The following is an 18,866-nucleotide window of genomic DNA, read 5'->3' as shown; positions in this document are numbered from 1 at the left end:
AAGATTAACCTATCAGAGGGAACTAGTACTGTTTGTCATGATTAAAATCTCCCTGGGAAGCCCAGTATATCTCTTATTTACATTTGTTTGTACAGGAAGAAAGACCATACTCACGATGAGCAAGCATAAAACAGAGCACGCTCAGGGTACAACTTAAATCATGCTTATTACAGCTCATCGGCTTATCAGGCCGATGACCTGATTTTGCTGTGTAATGAAAAGCTGATCTTTCAAATAATAAACATTCAGTCGTGCAAAATAAAATACAAGGTGTAAAGATAGTGTATCACAACCAGAGCTCCCTCTTATAAACTGGAGAGTCCTAAGGAGGTGAAATTCCACATTTTATCAAAATCCATCAGACTACAGTGCCTTGCTGCGTACAGAGACAATATGCAGCAGCTTTCTGCTGACCAGTAAGCCAGGTCTCCTCTGGGAGTAGTACACCATTACTGCAGTGTTAGGCAGGGACCATTCAGAGCCTTACTATTGCAGTTGGAGCCAAACCTCCACCAAGTTTTCTCGATGACAATGAAGGAGCAGGGCCCCATCTTGTGGACATTTCCTGGCGTGAGTAGGGCTGTGACAGCTGCTAACCACAGCGCTTGTAATGCAGTGCTGAAAAGCTAGCTCTGATAAGGATCAGCATCAGATCTTGCCTAAAATAGAGATTTACGTCTGGGCTGGGCAGCTAGGATTTACGTGAAGAAAGCTCCTCCTTTCTCTCGAGGCAAACCATCCTCTCTTTTCTGCAGGTGTGGGGAACCCTGCCCAAATTAAGGGTTTCAAAGACCTGGAGAAGAGTTTACACACTGCCTGCAAGCTCCATACTCATGCACTGTGGAACGGTAGATGCAGGCAGATGGGGATGAACAGGAATGAGATCAGGGCACCCATCACCACCAAGGTGGACTAACCAAGCCTGGCAACAATTTAGCCCAGGCACCAGAAGCCACAGCATCCATAGCTGTGGGCTGTGAATGGCAGGAGAGCCTGGCTCCCCAGCAGGGCTTGAGAAGCCCTGGGCTGGCCACAACGGCTCAGACAGAGCACGTTTGGGGAAAAGTACTGGGAGTTTTCCACATCTCTTCTGTAAAAGCTGCTTGCACAACCTGCAGCTCTGTCGCACACGTGCTATCCCACAGCTGCAAAACCCAATTCATCAGCTCCAGCTGAGGGGGCTCCCCACAGCATGTGTATTTTGCTTTCCCAACTCCCTCAGGTTTTTTATTTTCTTGATAAGCAGAAAGTCTTATGCTCCCACACACACTCATTTACTACAAAAAGCATGTTACATGTGGCACTGTCTTCACCAGAGTGCAATATTTGGAGGATTTTTCTCAGGCTACCAAAGAACATGGTAACAGCAGCACCAAAGCCCAAAGCTCTCCCCCGGGAAGCGTGAATGCTGCAGGACCAGGGCCAAGATGTTCAGCTGAACACGACAAAGCTGGTGACTTGGTATGGCTGCAGGTATCTGGGGTGGGGAGGCCAGGAAGGGCCCCAGAGCTGCTCTGGGTTGGGGCTGAGCACGGTGTTCGCCTTGCAGTAGTGTTGTTGGACACACTCAGCCCTTTGAGGTTTGCAGAGAAACGGTGGGAAAATGCATGGGAAATGGGAAAATGTGTGGGAAATTCTGTTCAGTACAGCAATACATGTATATCTGAAACAAATATGTTTCAGATAATAAAAGTATTGTCTTCATGCATGCAAAAACAGGGTGTCTTCATGACAGCACCTGTGACTCCTCATACAGAATAAAAACTGTAACTCAAGTAATGCCAAAATGAAAAGTCATACCCACAAGGACAGAAGAATGGATAAGCAGTTTCATTACTATTGATGTCATAATGCAGAATAATGAAGCAAATACGAAGCAAGATAAATTCAAGCAACTTTTTAATGTTTAAAAGTCCTTTAGTCCAACTTTGAGCTCACAATCTTCTGTGAGTCTTGTAAAAAATAAAGAACTATAAGTTAAAATGTTCCTAGTTTTCAAAATAAAATATCTTCCAACTGACTGATTTCTTCTCTATAATTTAAATTGAACTCTAATCTTGAGGCCTAGTATTACTTCATGGTTTTTGTCAAATAAACATTTTGATCCAGTCAATCATGTCCTTTCTAGCTTCTTCAATGTAAGGTTTATCATCAGGTTTCATGTCTTCTGGCTTCAGTTGTGCAAACCCATGAACCTGTCCAGGATAAACTTTAATTTTATATGCAACTTTACAGTACTGTTTCAACTTCTCCTCCAGTAAGATAATCTGTAAAAGAAAGCATTTTTCTGTTAGCTTGTGGTTTTGTACGTTTGCCAAACTTGCCATTACTCATATTCCTACATCTTTGCCTTTTCTCCACTGTTATGTTTGAAGCAGGTTTTTGTTGATCAATAGATGAGAAAACCCTGCTGTGGAATGTAAGATTGAAATGGTTTTCAAAAGTATGGGTACATCTAAGAACCCTCAACAGTGACTGCAAAGAGTTTGGCAAATCTCGTTGCTGTAAATGAACAGGTGCAATTATATTCAGAGACTTAATATGGCTTGTAACCTGATTTTAAACTCTGATCTTGAGAGAACATATTCTCTAAATCCCAATGATTCTGTCTAAAATATTTTGATAGTTAAGAAAAAACTGTTTCTTATTTTTAGTTTACAACAAAAAGGCATTGCTCTTGTGCAATCTTCAGATGTTAAGTATACATACAGTGTTAATGATTATTTTCCTGCACACATATATATACATATTTTTGTGCTTATTTCCGTGAGAAACTCAGAAAATAAAAAGAATGATCACCCCTGCAAGCTTAATTCTACCTATTGTGTGTTTCACCTCATGTAATATATTTCTTGTTTATGTTTCTTTGTTCACACAACCCTTTATTACTTAGTGCAGAAAAAATCCATTTGAGGATGTTTTTTATTAAACTCAGGATTTTTTCATAAAAAACTGCACAGGTAACTCTGAGAAAGAAAATCTCAGGAGGAAAAGGTATGGTTTCAAGGTGTAATGTGTGTATTCATGAAAACTGTGTTCCATGGGGGAGGGGAAGGACGACTTTAACCAGAAAAACGGATGGTGAATGAAGAATTTGTAATTACACCAGAGGTAGTATGTTATCATTGTCACTAAAGAGAAAAAATGTATGCACAGAAGAGTGCTCCAGTTTCTATCCATGTATTTATCCAACCTTTCAGATGAGCTTATGATAGGGGTTATTTAGGAATATAGTTGGCATCCAGGATTCAAAACAGGGTCCACAAGTTGTGAGCTTCTTTTTTTATAAATTCACAACCAGTCTTTTGACAGAGTTCATTTTGCCTTGTTGTACCAAAAGCAATTAATCATTGATCCACATCATCTGAAAGTTCTGTTTCTGAGCTGGTTTTTTTTGTTCATTTGTTTGTTTGTTGTTTCCATTCTGGGTCCAAGTTCATTAGGTTTACTACCCATTCTCCCATCCATGGCACTAATATCCATGTCTTTAAGGTGTTTGATTCATACCAGTTGGATCTCCCTGCTCAATTTCACACTGTCTAGCCACTGAGAGACCAATCACTGGTCTTTACTGCATTTTTCAGCCCCAAAAGGAAGCTTTGAAGAACCTAAGCAAGATATGTGGGGAGTTGAAATAGAAGCAAAACAATCTAGTCTGTCTGTTTTTTTTTTTTGTATCTGAAAATAGTTTCTAACAAGCTATGGTTTCTGTGTAGGATAGAAGAACAAAGGAAAAATAAAAATCATTTCCAGCTTACCTGGTCATGAGAAATAGTGTGGTCTTTCTCACCAAAAATGAAAAATGTGGGATTTAGTAAGTTGTATCTTTCTTCAGAGTCCCTAATTATTCCTGTAATGTGTTTGAGAAACAGTCTGTCAGTGAGGTTAACATCCTTGCAAGATGAAAGAAAAATTCAAAGACAAAATTTCTATTTAGGTTTACTTGTTAAATACATTTTTTACTTAGGACAGCTTTTATTCTGATGGATGAAAAAAAAAAAAAAAAAAAAAAAAGGGAAAATATTGTTCCAGTTCTCTAAACCCAAAAAAAAAAAAAAAAGAAAAAAGAAAATCTATGTGCCAAAGGAAATACTTTTTTTTTTTTTTAATTTTACACCATTCTTAAATATTGATATCAGTATAGCATATTGCTGAAATAACCATAATTAAAATCTGCAACTCACCTTTGAGTTTAGTATTTACAGAAATCATTACAAAGCAATAACTAGACTTAGAAACTACATATAGTGGTGTCAGCCCGTGTAAGTTTTCATGTATTCTACACTACCATAGAGGGACACCCCAGCGTCTAATTGAGGATTTCTCAGCATCAAGTGGTGTACTGCCATTCCACCCCAGGAAAACCCAACGATACCAATCTTCTTTGCACCGCATTGTTCCTTTAGATACTTCAAGACAACATCAGCTTCCCTAAGACATATAAACAAAAGGGAACTAAGGAATCTATAGCAGAATCAATATTTGACAATTTAAGAAGTAAATTAAAAGAAATACTTTTTTTTTTCCATCGGCACCCCCCGATTATTTAAAACAGAGAATACATTAAGGGAAAAAAAAAAAAAAGGCAAATTGCAAACCAAAGCAGTAGCTTCTACTCTTGAATAAGAGTTAACATCTATGGTCCTAGTTTAGTAGCCATAAACAGTTGTAGGTACTAAAATACTTACCTGAATTGTGACCCGCTCCTTTGTTTTCAAAAGAAGCATTTTTTTTAATTGAATCGCTTTGTTTAGTACAGAACAAAAACCGAGACATATCTGCAAGAAGAATAGCACCTTACTTTATGGAATGTGGGAATAGATAAGCTTCACTGTGCTATCTCTACAGGGTTCACCTATTTAGATAAAGTTTTATCTTAAGTGTGTCATGCCTGTTGCATGAGTTAATATTAATAATATCCTACCAAGCCCACATGCAAAAATACTATATCATATTAGCAACTACTTCAAATTAAATTGTCAGCAGCTATAATGTTTAAAAAAATAAAAAATAAAAAATTAAAGATACTGTGTGAGGTATTGTATACAATGCATAAAGTATAAAAATTGTTTTTAGTGTAGACCAGAGCAGGTCACATTTTCAATTAAATTTTTATTACTAACTTTGTAAGTGTCAATAGTTTATATTTCTGATTATCTAAAGAATTTTAAATTAATTTTAAATGCAGACCACATATACTAATAACTATATTTTCAAGTATTAGGCATATTAGTATGGTCATCACAGGTTTGCTTAGGCTGACAAAAAAGCAGTATGAGAGTGATATGATCAGAAGATCATGTTCTCGGCCTGCATGAGGAGCACGTTGTGAATGGATGGGCTCTTTCAGAGCTAGTTTATTTGAAATGGCACAAAGAAAGTTACGGTTATGTAGAATTAATTTTTATAGGTATTAGTCATTTGTTTTTTCCAAAAATTCAGTCTCAGCTTCTGCGACTCTACTGTCAAAATCTATGCTGAGGGACATTGAAGTTAGGGTGCGAGCGCTGGAACCTCTTGAAGGGGCCAGAAAAACACTTTGTGCTGTACGAGATGATAGCTGAGTAATAGGGTGTCACTGTCTCACTATCATTATCTCAAGTTTTAGGCTGTGGTAATAGATGCTGAAGAAACAGGGAAGCTTTGTTACAGGCACTGCTTGGATCTACAGAAAGTAGTTCCTCTATTTCACAAATAGAGAAAAACAGTGCAATTGATCAGATGTCTCATAGGTTTGGGTCAGTCTTGCAAATTTTGATCTAGTGCTGCTCAGGAGATTATCTCACCTACTATCATTTACAAGGCAGAAAGCAAGGTGAGCAAGTGACATGTGGCAGATAGCTTGAGCACTTGTGGAAGAGTTTTCCTCCTTATCCTGAGGAGCTGAGGCAGTCTCAGCACTGGTGAGCGGGAGGGCTGTGAAACACCAGTTACAGGCCTGTGCAGGCAGCATGACACAGGTAGAAAAGGGCCCACGGAAACAAGATGAGTGATGGATGGAGCAGATGATCTGTTCCAAATCCAAAGGCAGTGCTGAGGACCACAGAAGAACCACCCAGAACAAATGACTGTGTGCATGCAGCCATCTTGCCTCGCTGTCAGGTGCCACTTTAAACATTTCAGACACATATAATTTCCCCTTGTTTGCTGAATGCTTTTTAAATTCAAGCACAAATATGCATCTTACCTATCTACTTTCACAGGATCATGTTCTTTCATCCAGTCAGCAAAGTCATGCCAGTGATCAGTAGTTTTCCAGGGGTCTTTCCCCTTGAAAAAGTCTGGGCAGATGGTTCTGTGTGAGACATGGAAACAAGTCAACTTTCACATCCAGGTGGGGAGAATCTGTGGATGTCTAAATGTTTTCTTATGTCTTTTCTACTCCAGAGTACACACCTACATGGTTATCATCTGAATCATATTCTACTCATCCTGTTCTGGCAATGGGCAGAGCTAAAAGTATATGTCTTGCAATGGAAATTAAAAAAAAAAAAAAAAGACACAATACAAAAGTAAAGGGACAGAGCAACCTGCCTGATTATATATGAACAAATATTTGTCTCTTTGCTAGTAAAAGCTAAAGCAACCCTTATCGTTGTTTGGACTCCAAAAGGCCTGGTATGGCAAACTTACATAACTTAAAAGTGCATACCAACATTGTTATTGCTTATCTTTTAATCACCTGCACTGCCACATAAGCACAAACACTGGCACTTCATGACCCTCCTTCTAGCTTTTTGCTCAGGGAGACATTTCTGTTTGGTCAGTTTCAGTAGCTTTGGTGGCCACGGGAACATTTCTGTTCACACAGAGTAAAATGGTCTGGCTGCCCTATGTGTGTGGAAAATGTATACCATGCTTAGCTTTGGGCCTGGTGATCTATCAGTGTATTTCTTAACAGAAAAATAGTAAAGATGGGTGCTTACATGTATCCATGACCTGCAATCAAATCAACTATATATCTAATGTCTGGGAACTGCCATCCAAATATATCATGAATCACAATCACGGCTTTGTCTGTGAAAAAAGATGGTCTACAGACATATGCCTTGATGTGCTCAACTTGTACTTCGTGTCCAAGGCACCCATATCCAGATCTTTCTCCAGTGTTATATAGGAAAGGATCCGCCATTTGGAAACCTGGAGGGGGAAATGAAAGAAAAAAGAAGAGTGAGAAAGTCTAATTTGCTAATATAAGATTAAGGCAAATAAGGGCAAATGCAGCCTGCAGAAAGTAATTCAATATTTTTTGAAAATAATATTGACATCCTTATCTGAAAGGAGAAAGTGGAATAATGCAAAAGCAATGTTCCTGTGCAGAATGGTTCTTAGTCTATAACTTATTAAGCTGCAAAGAAAGAGGGACAGAAAGCTACAAAATGACAAAGAATATGTTCATGCATGTCCTAAGTCTCATGTCACTTTTGTTTTGCTCCCATGCAACTCTGTCAGCACTGGTATGAAGCGGTATGGCTTCAGATGTTGTACTCTCCCCAGATGTAGGAGAAAGTGACCAGTTGCAGCAGTCACGTGTCTTCAGCTGGAATCACAACCTGGTTTCTCTGAATTATGTGAGGGTAAGCACGGCACTCAGCTGCTACAGAAAAGGATAGCATCCAGTGCTTCTTGCAGCCCATGGCACCCAGTCTATTGGGCACAGCTGGCAACTGGCTGTAGTGCTGGTTTCTAAACTAGGTTGCAAGGCCTTGGGCCCATGTGGATTTGAAAGGGACTGCAAGAAAGCAAGCAAATGCCAGAGAAGTTAGAGTCAGAAGTTGTTCTGACTGTGTCTGGCGCATGGAATGGACTCTGTGCAAAAAGTAGAATCTTATCTTTTAATTAAAAGTAGTACTATAATCCATCTGTACAATAAATCCAATTAGGTCTTCAGGAACAGCTTGCTAAATTAAAACAGGTTCAATGATAGCATCTTTTTTTTTTTTTTTTTTTTTTTTTTTTTTATGCATTTAGGCTGCCCAAGATAATCTGCCTTCCCAAAGTATCATCTAGGTACACTGTTCTTCCACCAGAAATCCTCTCCTAACCCTGGGGATGGAGTCAACAGGTCTGGCAGGTAAAGCACTGACTTTGACTGAATGTGCTTTATCACCACAACAGCTCCTGGCTGTTAGAGTGCACTACAGAGGTACAGGAACAGGGTGGATGTGACATTACTGCTAGAATCAAGCTGCTTCACAGATAGCCATGAGATGGGTGATCTTACACGGTGAGTAATTCCCTCTGCTGATAACTGAGAGCTGATTACACTTGTTAATTGTTCTCCCACATTTTCAACATCTGAATGCCTGGGTTGGTATTAGGAAGCATGAATTATCCTGATCTTCAGGACTAAAACCTCTATTGCTTTGGCATTACATGCAAGTAGATGTTGTAACATGTGGGAGAGTGTCTCATGTCCCCCATAACAGGCCTGAAAATGCTTGAATGATGTCTGTTTTTGCAAAAGTACTTCCTATCTTTTTTTTTTTTTTTTTTTTAACCTAAAATGAATGAGGTTGCTGAAGTGCAAGAGCCTGCTTGAAGAACTGACAGGCATCCCCAAAGTCAGCTAACACCACTGGCTTCTGAGATGGCAGCCATGGTCTTAACCCATTAGCACCTTTAGTTCAGAAGGGCACAACCTATGGTGTCCCCTTCAAGGAAATAGTGTTTAGGAGGCATTAAGCTTTGCAATAGTTGTGAAAGAGCCTACTATCTTTTGGTAGCTTCCCAGAAATCATTTCTTTGGCCTATCTTGATTGATTCCCAGCCAGTTGGCTCTTCTCCAGGCACCCTGCTGTGAAGACCTTAGTAAATAGCCAGCCACACCTGAACTGCTTAGAAGTCTTTGATGGGATCCTGTTTAGTCAGAAGCTTTATTTGTTCCCTCCCGCTTTGATCTGTGCAACACGGTGTAGTGAAGCAACGACCCAGGATATTTCCTACCTGTCCTGTCTCACCTCATTCCCTCTTGCCACCAATTTCATCCATTGCACTTTTCCTCTTCCTGCTTTCCCCATGGCCCGGTTCCAGGCAAGCAGAACCTCACCTCTACAGCCTGCTTCTCGTCACTGAGCTCTAGCACGGATGAGACACGGGCACTAGCACAAAGCAAGGAGCAGGGGAAACTACTACTACCAGGGAACAAGCAGAGATGTCCATGAGTTTCAGGGCATCCTTTTGCTGGTTTAGAGAAAGCCTCCTTATAGCTTCTTTGTCTCACTTCCTTGGTTTACTGAGTTCCTCAGTGCCACCCAGCTTTTGTGCAAGTAATGAAAAAAACTGAGGAGAATCATTCAGTGTTATCACAAGGCAAAGGTGGGCTCCCTTGGATGGCAGGACAGACCTAAACTAATTAATTTGTAGGGAGCAGCAAATAACGTGATTATAACCTGTCAAGTCTTAGTTTTCATTAAAAAAAAAAAACAAACAAAAAACATAATTGAGAGGTGAGGCTAATATTCTTTCAAAAACAATCAGATAAAACTGAGGAAAAGATATTCCTAAGGATAATCCCCACTTCTCGTAAAGTGGGTAGGAGCACGTGATCTCATGCTGCTTTGCTTTTTGCCAGGACCTAGCACTAATGCTGCCAAGATGTGACATGTCTGCCTTTTTCCTGGGTCCAGGGATAACATTTTAAACTCCATCGGTAATTAATTTCAATGCTAAATGCTCCAGTGGACCAAACAAGGGAAAGAATGGGAATTCATAAGCATAAGGGCAAAAGAAATTATGGTCCTGTAGCGTGATCTTGCTACTGCTGGCTGTAAAATAGTGGCCAGTAATTCCTACAGAAAGCCCCCAGACTGTGGCTGAAGTAGGATGCCTCCCACAAAGTCAGGCAGTCTAGAGTTAAAAGCTTCAAGTGAACGTACTACCTCCCTTACCTATTTGTGCCAATGTATGATGACATTTAGAGGGAAAAGCGTTTGGGTTGTCCTCAGACCTATTGCTATGCCGCAGCTGCAGACACTCAAAACCTAGTTTTTCCCAAAGTTAATATCCTCTATCTTTACCTTATCTGCTCCTTAATACTTGTCTTTGTGCAGTTTTGTTTTTTTTTACCTTTTTTTTTTTTTTTAATGAAGTCAAAATAAAAGTCTTTCTTTAAAGGAGTGGTTTTTGCTGAATGTTTTGCATATTTTTCAAAGAGCTGTTTCTGACTGCTTAGCAATTTCAGATTTCTCCCACTCAACACAGTTACAAGCAGTTAGCCTCCCTCTGCTGCCAGCTCAGTCTTCGTGGACCAGTTTGCCATGACATACCTGGAGTACAGGATCCTGCGTTATCCCAGCTCGGTTCCTCTGTTCGGTGAGATACCAGCTAGGCTTCCCTAAACACGACAAGAAGAAAACCCGTTCTGCTGGCAGTTTTGCTCCGGCTGCTGCTTCTGCTGCCCATCCAGTTTCCAGGTGCTTTTCAACTCTTCTGCAGCCCTGGGGATTGGGAGACGAGGAGGAGACGCTCAGCACACAAATCATCCTGACCGGAAGGGGTGGAGACAGATCATGCAGAGAGGCAGGGTTTGGTGGATTCAGTAGGCTCCAAATCAATTGCCTTTTACTCCACCTTTTATTTATTTTTATTATTTAAGGAGTTTAGAAAGCAAGGTGCACAACGATGCTAAACTGCACTTATTTTTTCATCATCTCTAAAGATGTGTAATTCCTAACACAATAGCATGGAGAGGTTGAAAGAAGGACTAGTGAATATTCTTACTAACAGGCTTCAGTTTTCCAGTAAGATTTCCCTTCCAGACCTGTACGCTACAAAGCAACTGGAATGTGCAAAAATGGTATGAAGCAATGTAATGGTGCAGCCATTTAAGACTGCAGAACCTTTGGACCTCAGCATTTTTAATTGACACATCTAGCACCTAGTGGCGCATTCGCTAAGGTGCTGTTAAGTTCAAAGATGCATTTTCTTATAGCGTATTCATGCACTTTTGTTGTCCATGATAAACGCCTGTAATGGAATTTGTGCCGAATGAAGCCGAGTATGTCCTGGCAAACTTACAGCGTAAAAACTAATGGAAGTCTCCCCTGCACACAGACGAAACATATTACGACCACACCCACAAGTATTCTCAACAAGTCTAAAAGTGTTCCAGGTTATTTTTGATCGGACTTGCTTTCAACAAGTCAAAAACATTTGAGTCTGAACCGGTTGTTATTGATGGTGACTCGCTGAAATTTTCCGTTCCGATTTCCATAATGGCTATGTATGCAAGGAACATTAGTTCAGCCCTCGGGCTGATGTCTACTGTAGGTTTAATTTTCTCTGTGTGTGCACGTGATTTATGTGTGCGAGCGTGTTGGGGTTGGGGAGAGAAATGAAAGAGACAAAAGAACTAAATGAAAATGACCATATAAAAGTCAATAAACAAATTTTGATCCCAAGCGTGCGATAAACTGTGGGACAAACAAGTCCCACGATTGCTCTGTGGATCCTGGGCCGTACTCTGTGTGGTCGTGACCACAGGGTAATCTGAGAACTGGTGGTGGTTGGGTTCAGTTCACCCAAACTTCAGACATCTGCAATTAGGATGGCCATGTCAGCAAGGTGTCTACACCCCCTAGGGTATGATTCACACCCTATGGGTGTCTTTAGAACAAGGTGGATGGCCCCCGAGATGTCGCCAGACGTGCTGATCTGATTGTCACCAAGTTTAATGGCCTAGTGCAGGTGTAGGTTGCTGCGCTGTGAACATCGCCAGTCAGGCAAGGCGAGTCCCACCTCTGTGTGCTGCGGGAGCCACATGCAACTCAAAATTAGGGTTTGTCACGACCAGAGAGAGGGTGTTTTTCTCTATCCTGTCATACCTGTCATTAGCTTTGCACATCAAGATTGTTTAAGAAACTATTAAAAAGATTGCTTGTGTTGCAAGGGAGCGAGTGGGGAGACTTCACTGAAAAGATCTGGTTTGTATGTTGATATTAATGACATCTGGCTTGAGTTTGTCTAACCCCAGCTGGGTAGGCATCCTGTAGTCTGATCTACTTTGGTCCCCCAGGATTCGGGTCCAACTGAGCTGCAGCCCCCTGTGCAAGGAATAGACCAGCAGTACCAGGCGTCTGATCCAACAAGCATTGCAGCAATTGTAAATCCTGTCTTTCTGCCTAGCATCTCTTTGAGGATGGCTAGGCTGAAAGGAGAGCAAAGGGCTAGCTCTGCTGTAACACATGCACGCTGTGATTGTTTGACCTGCAAACCCTACGTCATTCAGATCTCCCAGACTTGCAGAAACCACCTCTTTCCACACAAGATGGAATCATCTCTGTAATGGGCTAGGGGTTGTGGAGTTCACTTTACACATGCATTTCCTATAGTCTCAAGCAACTTATAAATTTATTTTTTAATTGTTCTGTAAATAACTCTATTTTTAAGGATTTCCAGAAAAAAAAGAAAAAAGAAAAAAAATATATATATTTGAGGGTTGGAGTGGTCAAATTTCTCCTTCACCTGAAGCACACAATGCATATCTTCTTTTGCTGCTTGTTTTGTTGGTCTGGTTTGGTTTGGTTTGGTTTGGTTTGATTTGGTTTTACCCTGAAGGTTTGCACTAATACTCCTGGTTTTACAGAACGGGGTGTGGAATAAAACCCCAAAGCAAAACCTCACAGCTGTCAGCTGCATTTTTACCTGTATGTTAACATAAGAGACAAGATCCTAGGACATGCAAGCCTGCTGTCCTGAGGCAAAATAGACAGATACGCTCTCACAGATAACTAGTGATACATAAAAACCCAGCAAGGCAAGTACTCTGCTGGCATCTAGTGCGAAAGTGAAGGAGTCCAATGGAGAGCCCAATGTACAGGCCTAAACATGCCTCATTTACCTTCACCTGGTGCAGTGTTTGAAGTGCTGCTGGTAGCAACAGAGTTGTCAGAAAGCTGAAATCATCACAAACGCTATATTTACAATGTGAAAGCCCTGTTCAAAGCGCCTGCGACGAGTGGTGTTCTGCTCGCAGCCTCAGCCCGCAGAAGCTGCAGGCAAGGGAAGGGGGACGGCGGGGCTCATGGTGGGGTTGCTGCTGCTGAGGGCACCTTGTGGGAGCTGCCAAATGGAGGAGCTGGTGGAGAGGCTTGGAGGAAGGGAGAGCTGAGAGGGATGGAGGGGTAGGGCTCAGAAGGGCTCCGTGCTGCAGATGCATAAATGGTGAATATTTACCTTTTGAGTAAAGAGCTTGTGGGATCTCGGAGGGTGTATTTTGTGAGCTTTACAGAAAAAAAAATGCGGAATGTTAAGTTTAATTTTGTAATAAAATGAAAACTATTTTAATGTTGTGGGTTATATGCACAGAGGCGTATCAAAATTACCTAATGCTGTCCAGGTGTTTCTAGGTTATTCAGCAGCTCATCGTTTTATTAAAAAGCACTTCTAATGGAATTTCAGTACAAGGCACATAATTCTAAATATTCATAATTATGAATATTAACAGAAATATATAGGAAAAATAGTAAATTTTGAAGCAATTACTCCAAAATTCCTCCCGACAGTCAGAGGCAGAAGCATTATTGCGAGGAATGCTATAAATAGATACATGAGCAAGACAAGAGAATTAAGATTACATGGATAATTGAATGGATTACAGGATCATTTCCCTCTCTAAAACCTACAAATTTGCTTTTTGCAATATGTCCATTATTTTTTCTTACCACACATTCTGTCTTCTTCTCTAAAACTGCTAAAATCCGAAATCCAGAAATGGCTGAAAAGTTCTTTTTCATTCAGTTAATCAACTTTAGGACTATTATCTTCAAGGATGAATTAATGCCACATATTTAATTATTGAAAGCTGGATTTTGTGTGTAGAATCATCCCCATAAACAATGATTTAAAAATACTTGTATTTGGTCTAGTTTGGTCCAGGGAATGAGTTCTTTTCCTTTTCCTTTTCCTTTTCCTTTTCCTTTTCCTTTTCCTTTTCCTTTTCCTTTTCCTTTTCCTTTTCCTTTTCCTTTTCCTTTTCCTTTTCCTTTTCCTTCTCCTTCTCCTTCTCCTTCTCCTTCTCCTTCTCCTTCTCCTTCTCCTTCTCCTTCTCCTTCTCCTTCTCCTTCTCCTTCTCCTTTTTAAATTTTCTTGGTACAAGTTCTCTCCTTAAATACAACTCGTCTACTGTTCATTTTATATTTCAGGAACTTTCTGGGATTAATCAGCTGTAAGCGGGTCATTTTGTTTGCCTATAATTGTGGCTGTGTTTGCACTGAGATACAAACACAATTTTGGTCTTCAATATAAACAAAATGACTTGGATTAAAAGCTGGACCTTGTGCCAGTAGATTTTACTGCACTTTTCAGAAGAGGAAACTATCATGAGTAGAAATCTGGCTTCTCTGTAAACTCCCACTGTGCACTTGAACAGTTTGATTGGATTGAGAGAGATTTTCCAGGAGATCCTTTTTGAAACGTAGAGGTTCCCAAACTTTCTGCTTACATATGACCCCCCCATAAACTATCTTTCTTCTAGATGAACATTCAGAGTTTTTTTTCCTAACTCAAAACAGGGTAAAAGTTTGCTACCATCACTGGTTATTGGTAAATTCTGGCAAAAAAAAAAAAAAAAAAAAACTACTAGTAAATTAGTAAATTATTAGTAAATCAGTGTTTTAAACTTCAAAATTAGAATGACAGGAAAAAAAAAAAAAACTTCCTATGACTGCTTGTCTTTAAAACTTCTGTTTTCCAAACTTGTCTCCACATTAGTAATTTGGCCATAATCCAGACAGCTTTGGATTGTATCCCACAGAGCAATATAGACGCCCATATGCAACATCAAAGCAGCAAGTTAAAGGAAAGCAAGTATGAGGCCTTCTAATTACATTACAAGGTAATTACCATACATAAATCAATTCAGAGCAACCAAGGTACTTTAATAAATACATTTGCAGAGAGCACCTGTTCTTACTTTTTTTTTTTTTCTCTTTTTAAGCAAAATAATGAACATTGGGCTAGTATTAAAAATTACATTTCAGTGCATGCCTGTAAATTGTTGAGTTTGTGCTGGGAGTGGGCCTGTTTTAGTCTGTACAAGTTCAACGTAATAAATTTCTAAAAGTCCCTTAGCATATGCTGAAGTAAATACTGAATGGAAGGTCTCAGAAGAAAGGTCCCAGGCAGTGGAGGAGCCAGCCCACTGCATGCTTTATGCCACCATACGTTGGCATAAAGGATCGAAACAAAAGGACCTCAGGTGCCTGATAGACCTGTGAAGAGATTTCAGAAAGCTGAGAAGCAAAATGCTTAGGTCCACCTTAATCCTTTGCAAGTTTCCTGTCTCAGGCCTTTTAATTTTCCTTTTCTTCCCACAGTGGCTTGCCTGTACCTGACAGAGCAGCTACAATACGTCAGGCCCCTTCCAGAGCCTGGCCTTGTGCTGCGGCTCAGACATCAGGCCAAGCTCATCTGTTCATTACAGCCTGTTCTCCTGGTTCAGTAGGAGAAAAAAAAAAAAAAATCCCCACCAAGCTGGCATAAAATTTCCAGTCACCTGCTTGTCTTCAAAGAGACCAACAGTCTGCATCACAACATATTAGTTTCCCCTGATCTCTTGGCTTGCTTGGAGGCTTGCCTGGGGAGCTGAGATACACGTTTTCGAGTGAAATCACAGCTTGCCACAGACCACAGTGGCTTTCTTCTCGTGCTGGTGCAAACCTTCCCACCAGCCTGGATATAAACAATGAATGAGTTCTCCAGGGTGTGGATTATCTCTGGGCTAGCTAACTACATAAATAGGGGGAGGGGAAAAGGGGAAATTAGCTATCTTCTCCCCAAAAGGAATTCCTTGTGTGTCTCTGCCATCATGTACTCTCTCTCATGAGAGGGAAATAGATTAACATTAATGAGATAGCATTTTCCTGAATGTCCATTCAAGAAATGAAACTTGGATATAAAGGAGACAGGAATAACTTTGTGGGAGGAAGTCGTGTATAGGTCCTGAAAGAAGGACCCAGGACTTTCTATACAAGACATATGCTCACAATCTGGCCCTGAAGATTTACATATATATACTAGGTCAGAAATTCTTGTTTAAGCTACTCTTCCTTCTATGTTCATTCATGTGTGGACTGCCATACCCACACGGCTATTTGTTACCCTCTATCTTCTCTGGGAGATCTTCCCTATACACACACACACATATATATATACATATATACATATACATATACATACATATATATATATATATATATATATATATATATATACATGAGTATATATATATATACTCATGTGAGTGGGAACCAGAAGCCTCATTCCTTTTGTTTCAGTCAGATGTAGGTATACTATTAGCTATTGCAATACTCCCTCTGTGGTTTTAAGCAGAAATCAGTGTCTGCTGCTGATCTCTTCCCTGAAAATTTCCTCAAAAGTGGCATCAAAACTGAATTTTGGTCATGTGGATTCTTATGACAATATACATTTATCCTAAAAAAAAAAAAAAAAAAAAAAAAAAAGATTATAGGCAGCTCATTTCTACTCGTCAGCATCAAAAACAACAACAACAACATATAGTTTAGCTACCACAACCATTTCTATATATTATGCAAAAATCACAAGTTCCTTCCTCTAGGAAAAGACATAAATGCCTGTATTTTCAAACTTAGGAGCTCTGAGACCTAAACAAACTCCCAGGCACAACTACAAATTATGTGAGCTGAGAGCAAACAGTAAGCATGGCATGACTCAGAACAACAGCAATGAAACTGCGCATTCCTCAGTGAACTTGTGAATTATGCAAATAGAAAGTCAGAAATTAAACAAGCATCCTGCCTTGGCATTTGTAATTAAGACTCTTCATTAGCACACAAGATGCTCTTATAACATGTTTGTTAAAAAGCCTGTTTTAAGTTTTCTGCTTTGATGGGGTAAAAAGGTTTTGTCAAGTCTGAGAAACAACTGGTTTCCCTAAACGCAAACTAGATGCTGCACATTTCACCTGGGTACAGTTCAGAGTAATTTTTTATGTGTTTATGTTCATTTTCCAGTCAGCTGAACTATTGGCAGTCCTCCTGCTTACTCCTGGAAGCCTCCCAGAGAATCTGCATGCTTCAAAGGCTGTTAGGAATTCTTTATATTCTTTAGATAGGGTATCTTTTTGAGGAACTCTTCTTTTTGTGATCTGCCAAGAGCAAATGAAAGCCAACAATTCTAATCTCCTCACCACAACCATACCTTTCTTTTCTCTTGTACTAAACGCCTCTCCATTTAAATTAAATGCTAATTTTAAAAGAGGAAAAACCACTTTTTTTAAAAGAGATAATTTGGAAACAAACAAAAAAGTTGTTGTTGTTGTTGTTGTTTTGGTTGTTGGTTTGTTTTGGTTTTCAGCTTGTATCCAGATTTTAAAAAGAACATGACTGAGATGCTGAAGAAGAAGCCAAGCTCAAACCAAGCTCTGAAGAGCCAAGCCGGTTTTAGCCCACATCTTACAATGCACTGCACTTTCTTGAGGCCCAGCTCACTTTTATGCCCTGGGCTCCATGGAGGAGTTTGATTTGTCTATGGAGCACAACAATAAATACATATGGAAATTTTGTAAGTACACAGTGTTTAGGATGGACATGCAAGTGTCAGCTTCCAACTTTCATTGAAGTATGGTCAATTTAATTAACTGAGAATGAGTAGGCAAAGAATCTTATAGAGCGTCTGTGATTGCATGTGATATTAAAGTACAGAAGATTAGTAAATACCTCTGAGAAGTTGACAGAGATTAATATAGCAACTGGAATATAGTACACAGGGGAACTGTGATGGAAAAATAGATGGAAAAGTCGCTGACCTGTAGTTATGTTTTAGGAAATGGTTTGTTGTTCTGCATATTATAAATATGGGTTTTCAAAACCAGAAAGATTTCTCTGAAGTCTTTCTTCTTGTTTCTTTCAGTTACAAAGTAAATGCAACCCTATTTTGGTCATGACGAATGACCTAGTATTGATCTCACATCCAAAATTTACAAGTCAATCCAAAGTATACTGCAGGTCCAAAATCATTTATGATCTAATCATGGAAGATATATTAACATAAATACTTCAACATACGTAACGCAAACATACATTATTAAAATCCATATTTTGACTACAATGACAAAATCTAAAGCAGAAAACCAATTGCAAGCTCTCTTTGCTGCACAGACTTCCAATTCAGCAACACTTAGAGATCTTCTTTGCTCAGACAAAATAGATAGCTCTGGATCCCTTCTCCCATGACCTACTTGGATTTCCTCCTGTAACTGCAAGGTAAAGGCTGCTAGTGAGGACACATCAGTCCACACATGCATGCTGAAAAGCAGGACTGTGCGGACGTGCTGCCAGACAAGAGCTCATTCATTACAAACAGATCCACACAACAAGCTCTTGGCATGAAAGCATTTGCTGTGTCAGTGCTGGAGTGCCTGCACTTGCCTGTCTCTGTCCCATGCTTCTTTGCCTATGGGCAGCAAAAGTCTTCCTCCTGACTTTTGACTGCTTGACACTGCTGAGACAGCATTTCACCAGGTAGCATTTTGCATGGAAATTCCTAGATTTAAACCTGAAATCCACAGAGAAGTGGAAAATCTGGCACTGGCATGACAGTGACTCACTCCTACCTGAGCCCTCATCAAGGTTAGAAACCTTGGGCAAGGTTAGAAACTCCGGGCAGGTTGTCCCCACGTCACCCAGAGCAGAGTGGCAAGGGACACTTCCCACAGCTGAGCAGAGGTGGAGGCCTCAGCCCAGGTGCTCCTGGAGCAAAAGCCCTGACTCCTCAGGTCTTTCTGGTTCATATCACCATGCTCCCAGGCTCCACGCCTGGCTGGCCCATTGCAGGCATCTCCCTGCTCTGCTTCTACTCCAAGTCCCTAAGCCACCTCCTTGGGC

General features: G+C 40.2%; 1 protein-coding gene and 1 long non-coding RNA gene across 2 annotated transcripts; one reads left to right on the top strand and one right to left on the bottom strand.

Annotated features, from left to right (window-relative positions):
• Positions 1-1,890: 1,890 nt before the first annotated feature.
• Positions 1,891-10,484, bottom strand: LOC137850714 (carboxymethylenebutenolidase homolog). Its single transcript, XM_068671009.1, has 6 exons — positions 10,269-10,484; positions 6,927-7,140; positions 6,188-6,295; positions 4,289-4,431; positions 3,759-3,850; positions 1,891-2,267 (listed from the first exon to the last, which is right to left on the bottom strand). Exons 2-6 carry the CDS (start codon positions 7,130-7,132, stop codon positions 2,088-2,090), a joined length of 729 nt encoding a protein of 242 aa, XP_068527110.1. The 5' UTR covers positions 7,133-7,140; positions 10,269-10,484; the 3' UTR covers positions 1,891-2,087.
• LOC137850715 (uncharacterized) lies at positions 10,471-13,287 on the top strand. Its single transcript, XR_011092768.1, has 2 exons — positions 10,471-10,742; positions 12,017-13,287. It is a non-coding gene; the product is annotated as an uncharacterized lncRNA (long non-coding RNA).
• Positions 13,288-18,866: the final 5,579 nt, after the last annotated feature.

Source organism: Anas acuta, chromosome 2 (genome assembly GCF_963932015.1).
Source record: "Anas acuta chromosome 2, bAnaAcu1.1, whole genome shotgun sequence".
Lineage (NCBI taxonomy): Eukaryota > Metazoa > Chordata > Aves > Anseriformes > Anatidae > Anas > Anas acuta.
The sequence above is the reverse complement of the archived record's forward strand: the minus strand, read 5'-3'. Positions and strand labels throughout refer to the sequence as shown.

Bases quoted from the DNA above. Each gene is read 5' to 3' on its own strand.
- LOC137850714 (XM_068671009.1), bottom strand. From the start codon at position 7,132: ATGGCGGATCCTTTCCTATATAACACTGGAGAAAGATCTGGATATGGG. The intron at 6,296-6,926 runs GTAAGCACCCAT...TGTCTCACACAG, and splicing joins ATTGCAGGTCATGGATACAT to AACCATCTGCCCAGACTTTT. The intron at 3,851-4,288 runs GTAGTGTAGAAT...AACACATTACAG, and splicing joins CGCTGGGGTGTCCCTCTATG to GAATAATTAGGGACTCTGAA.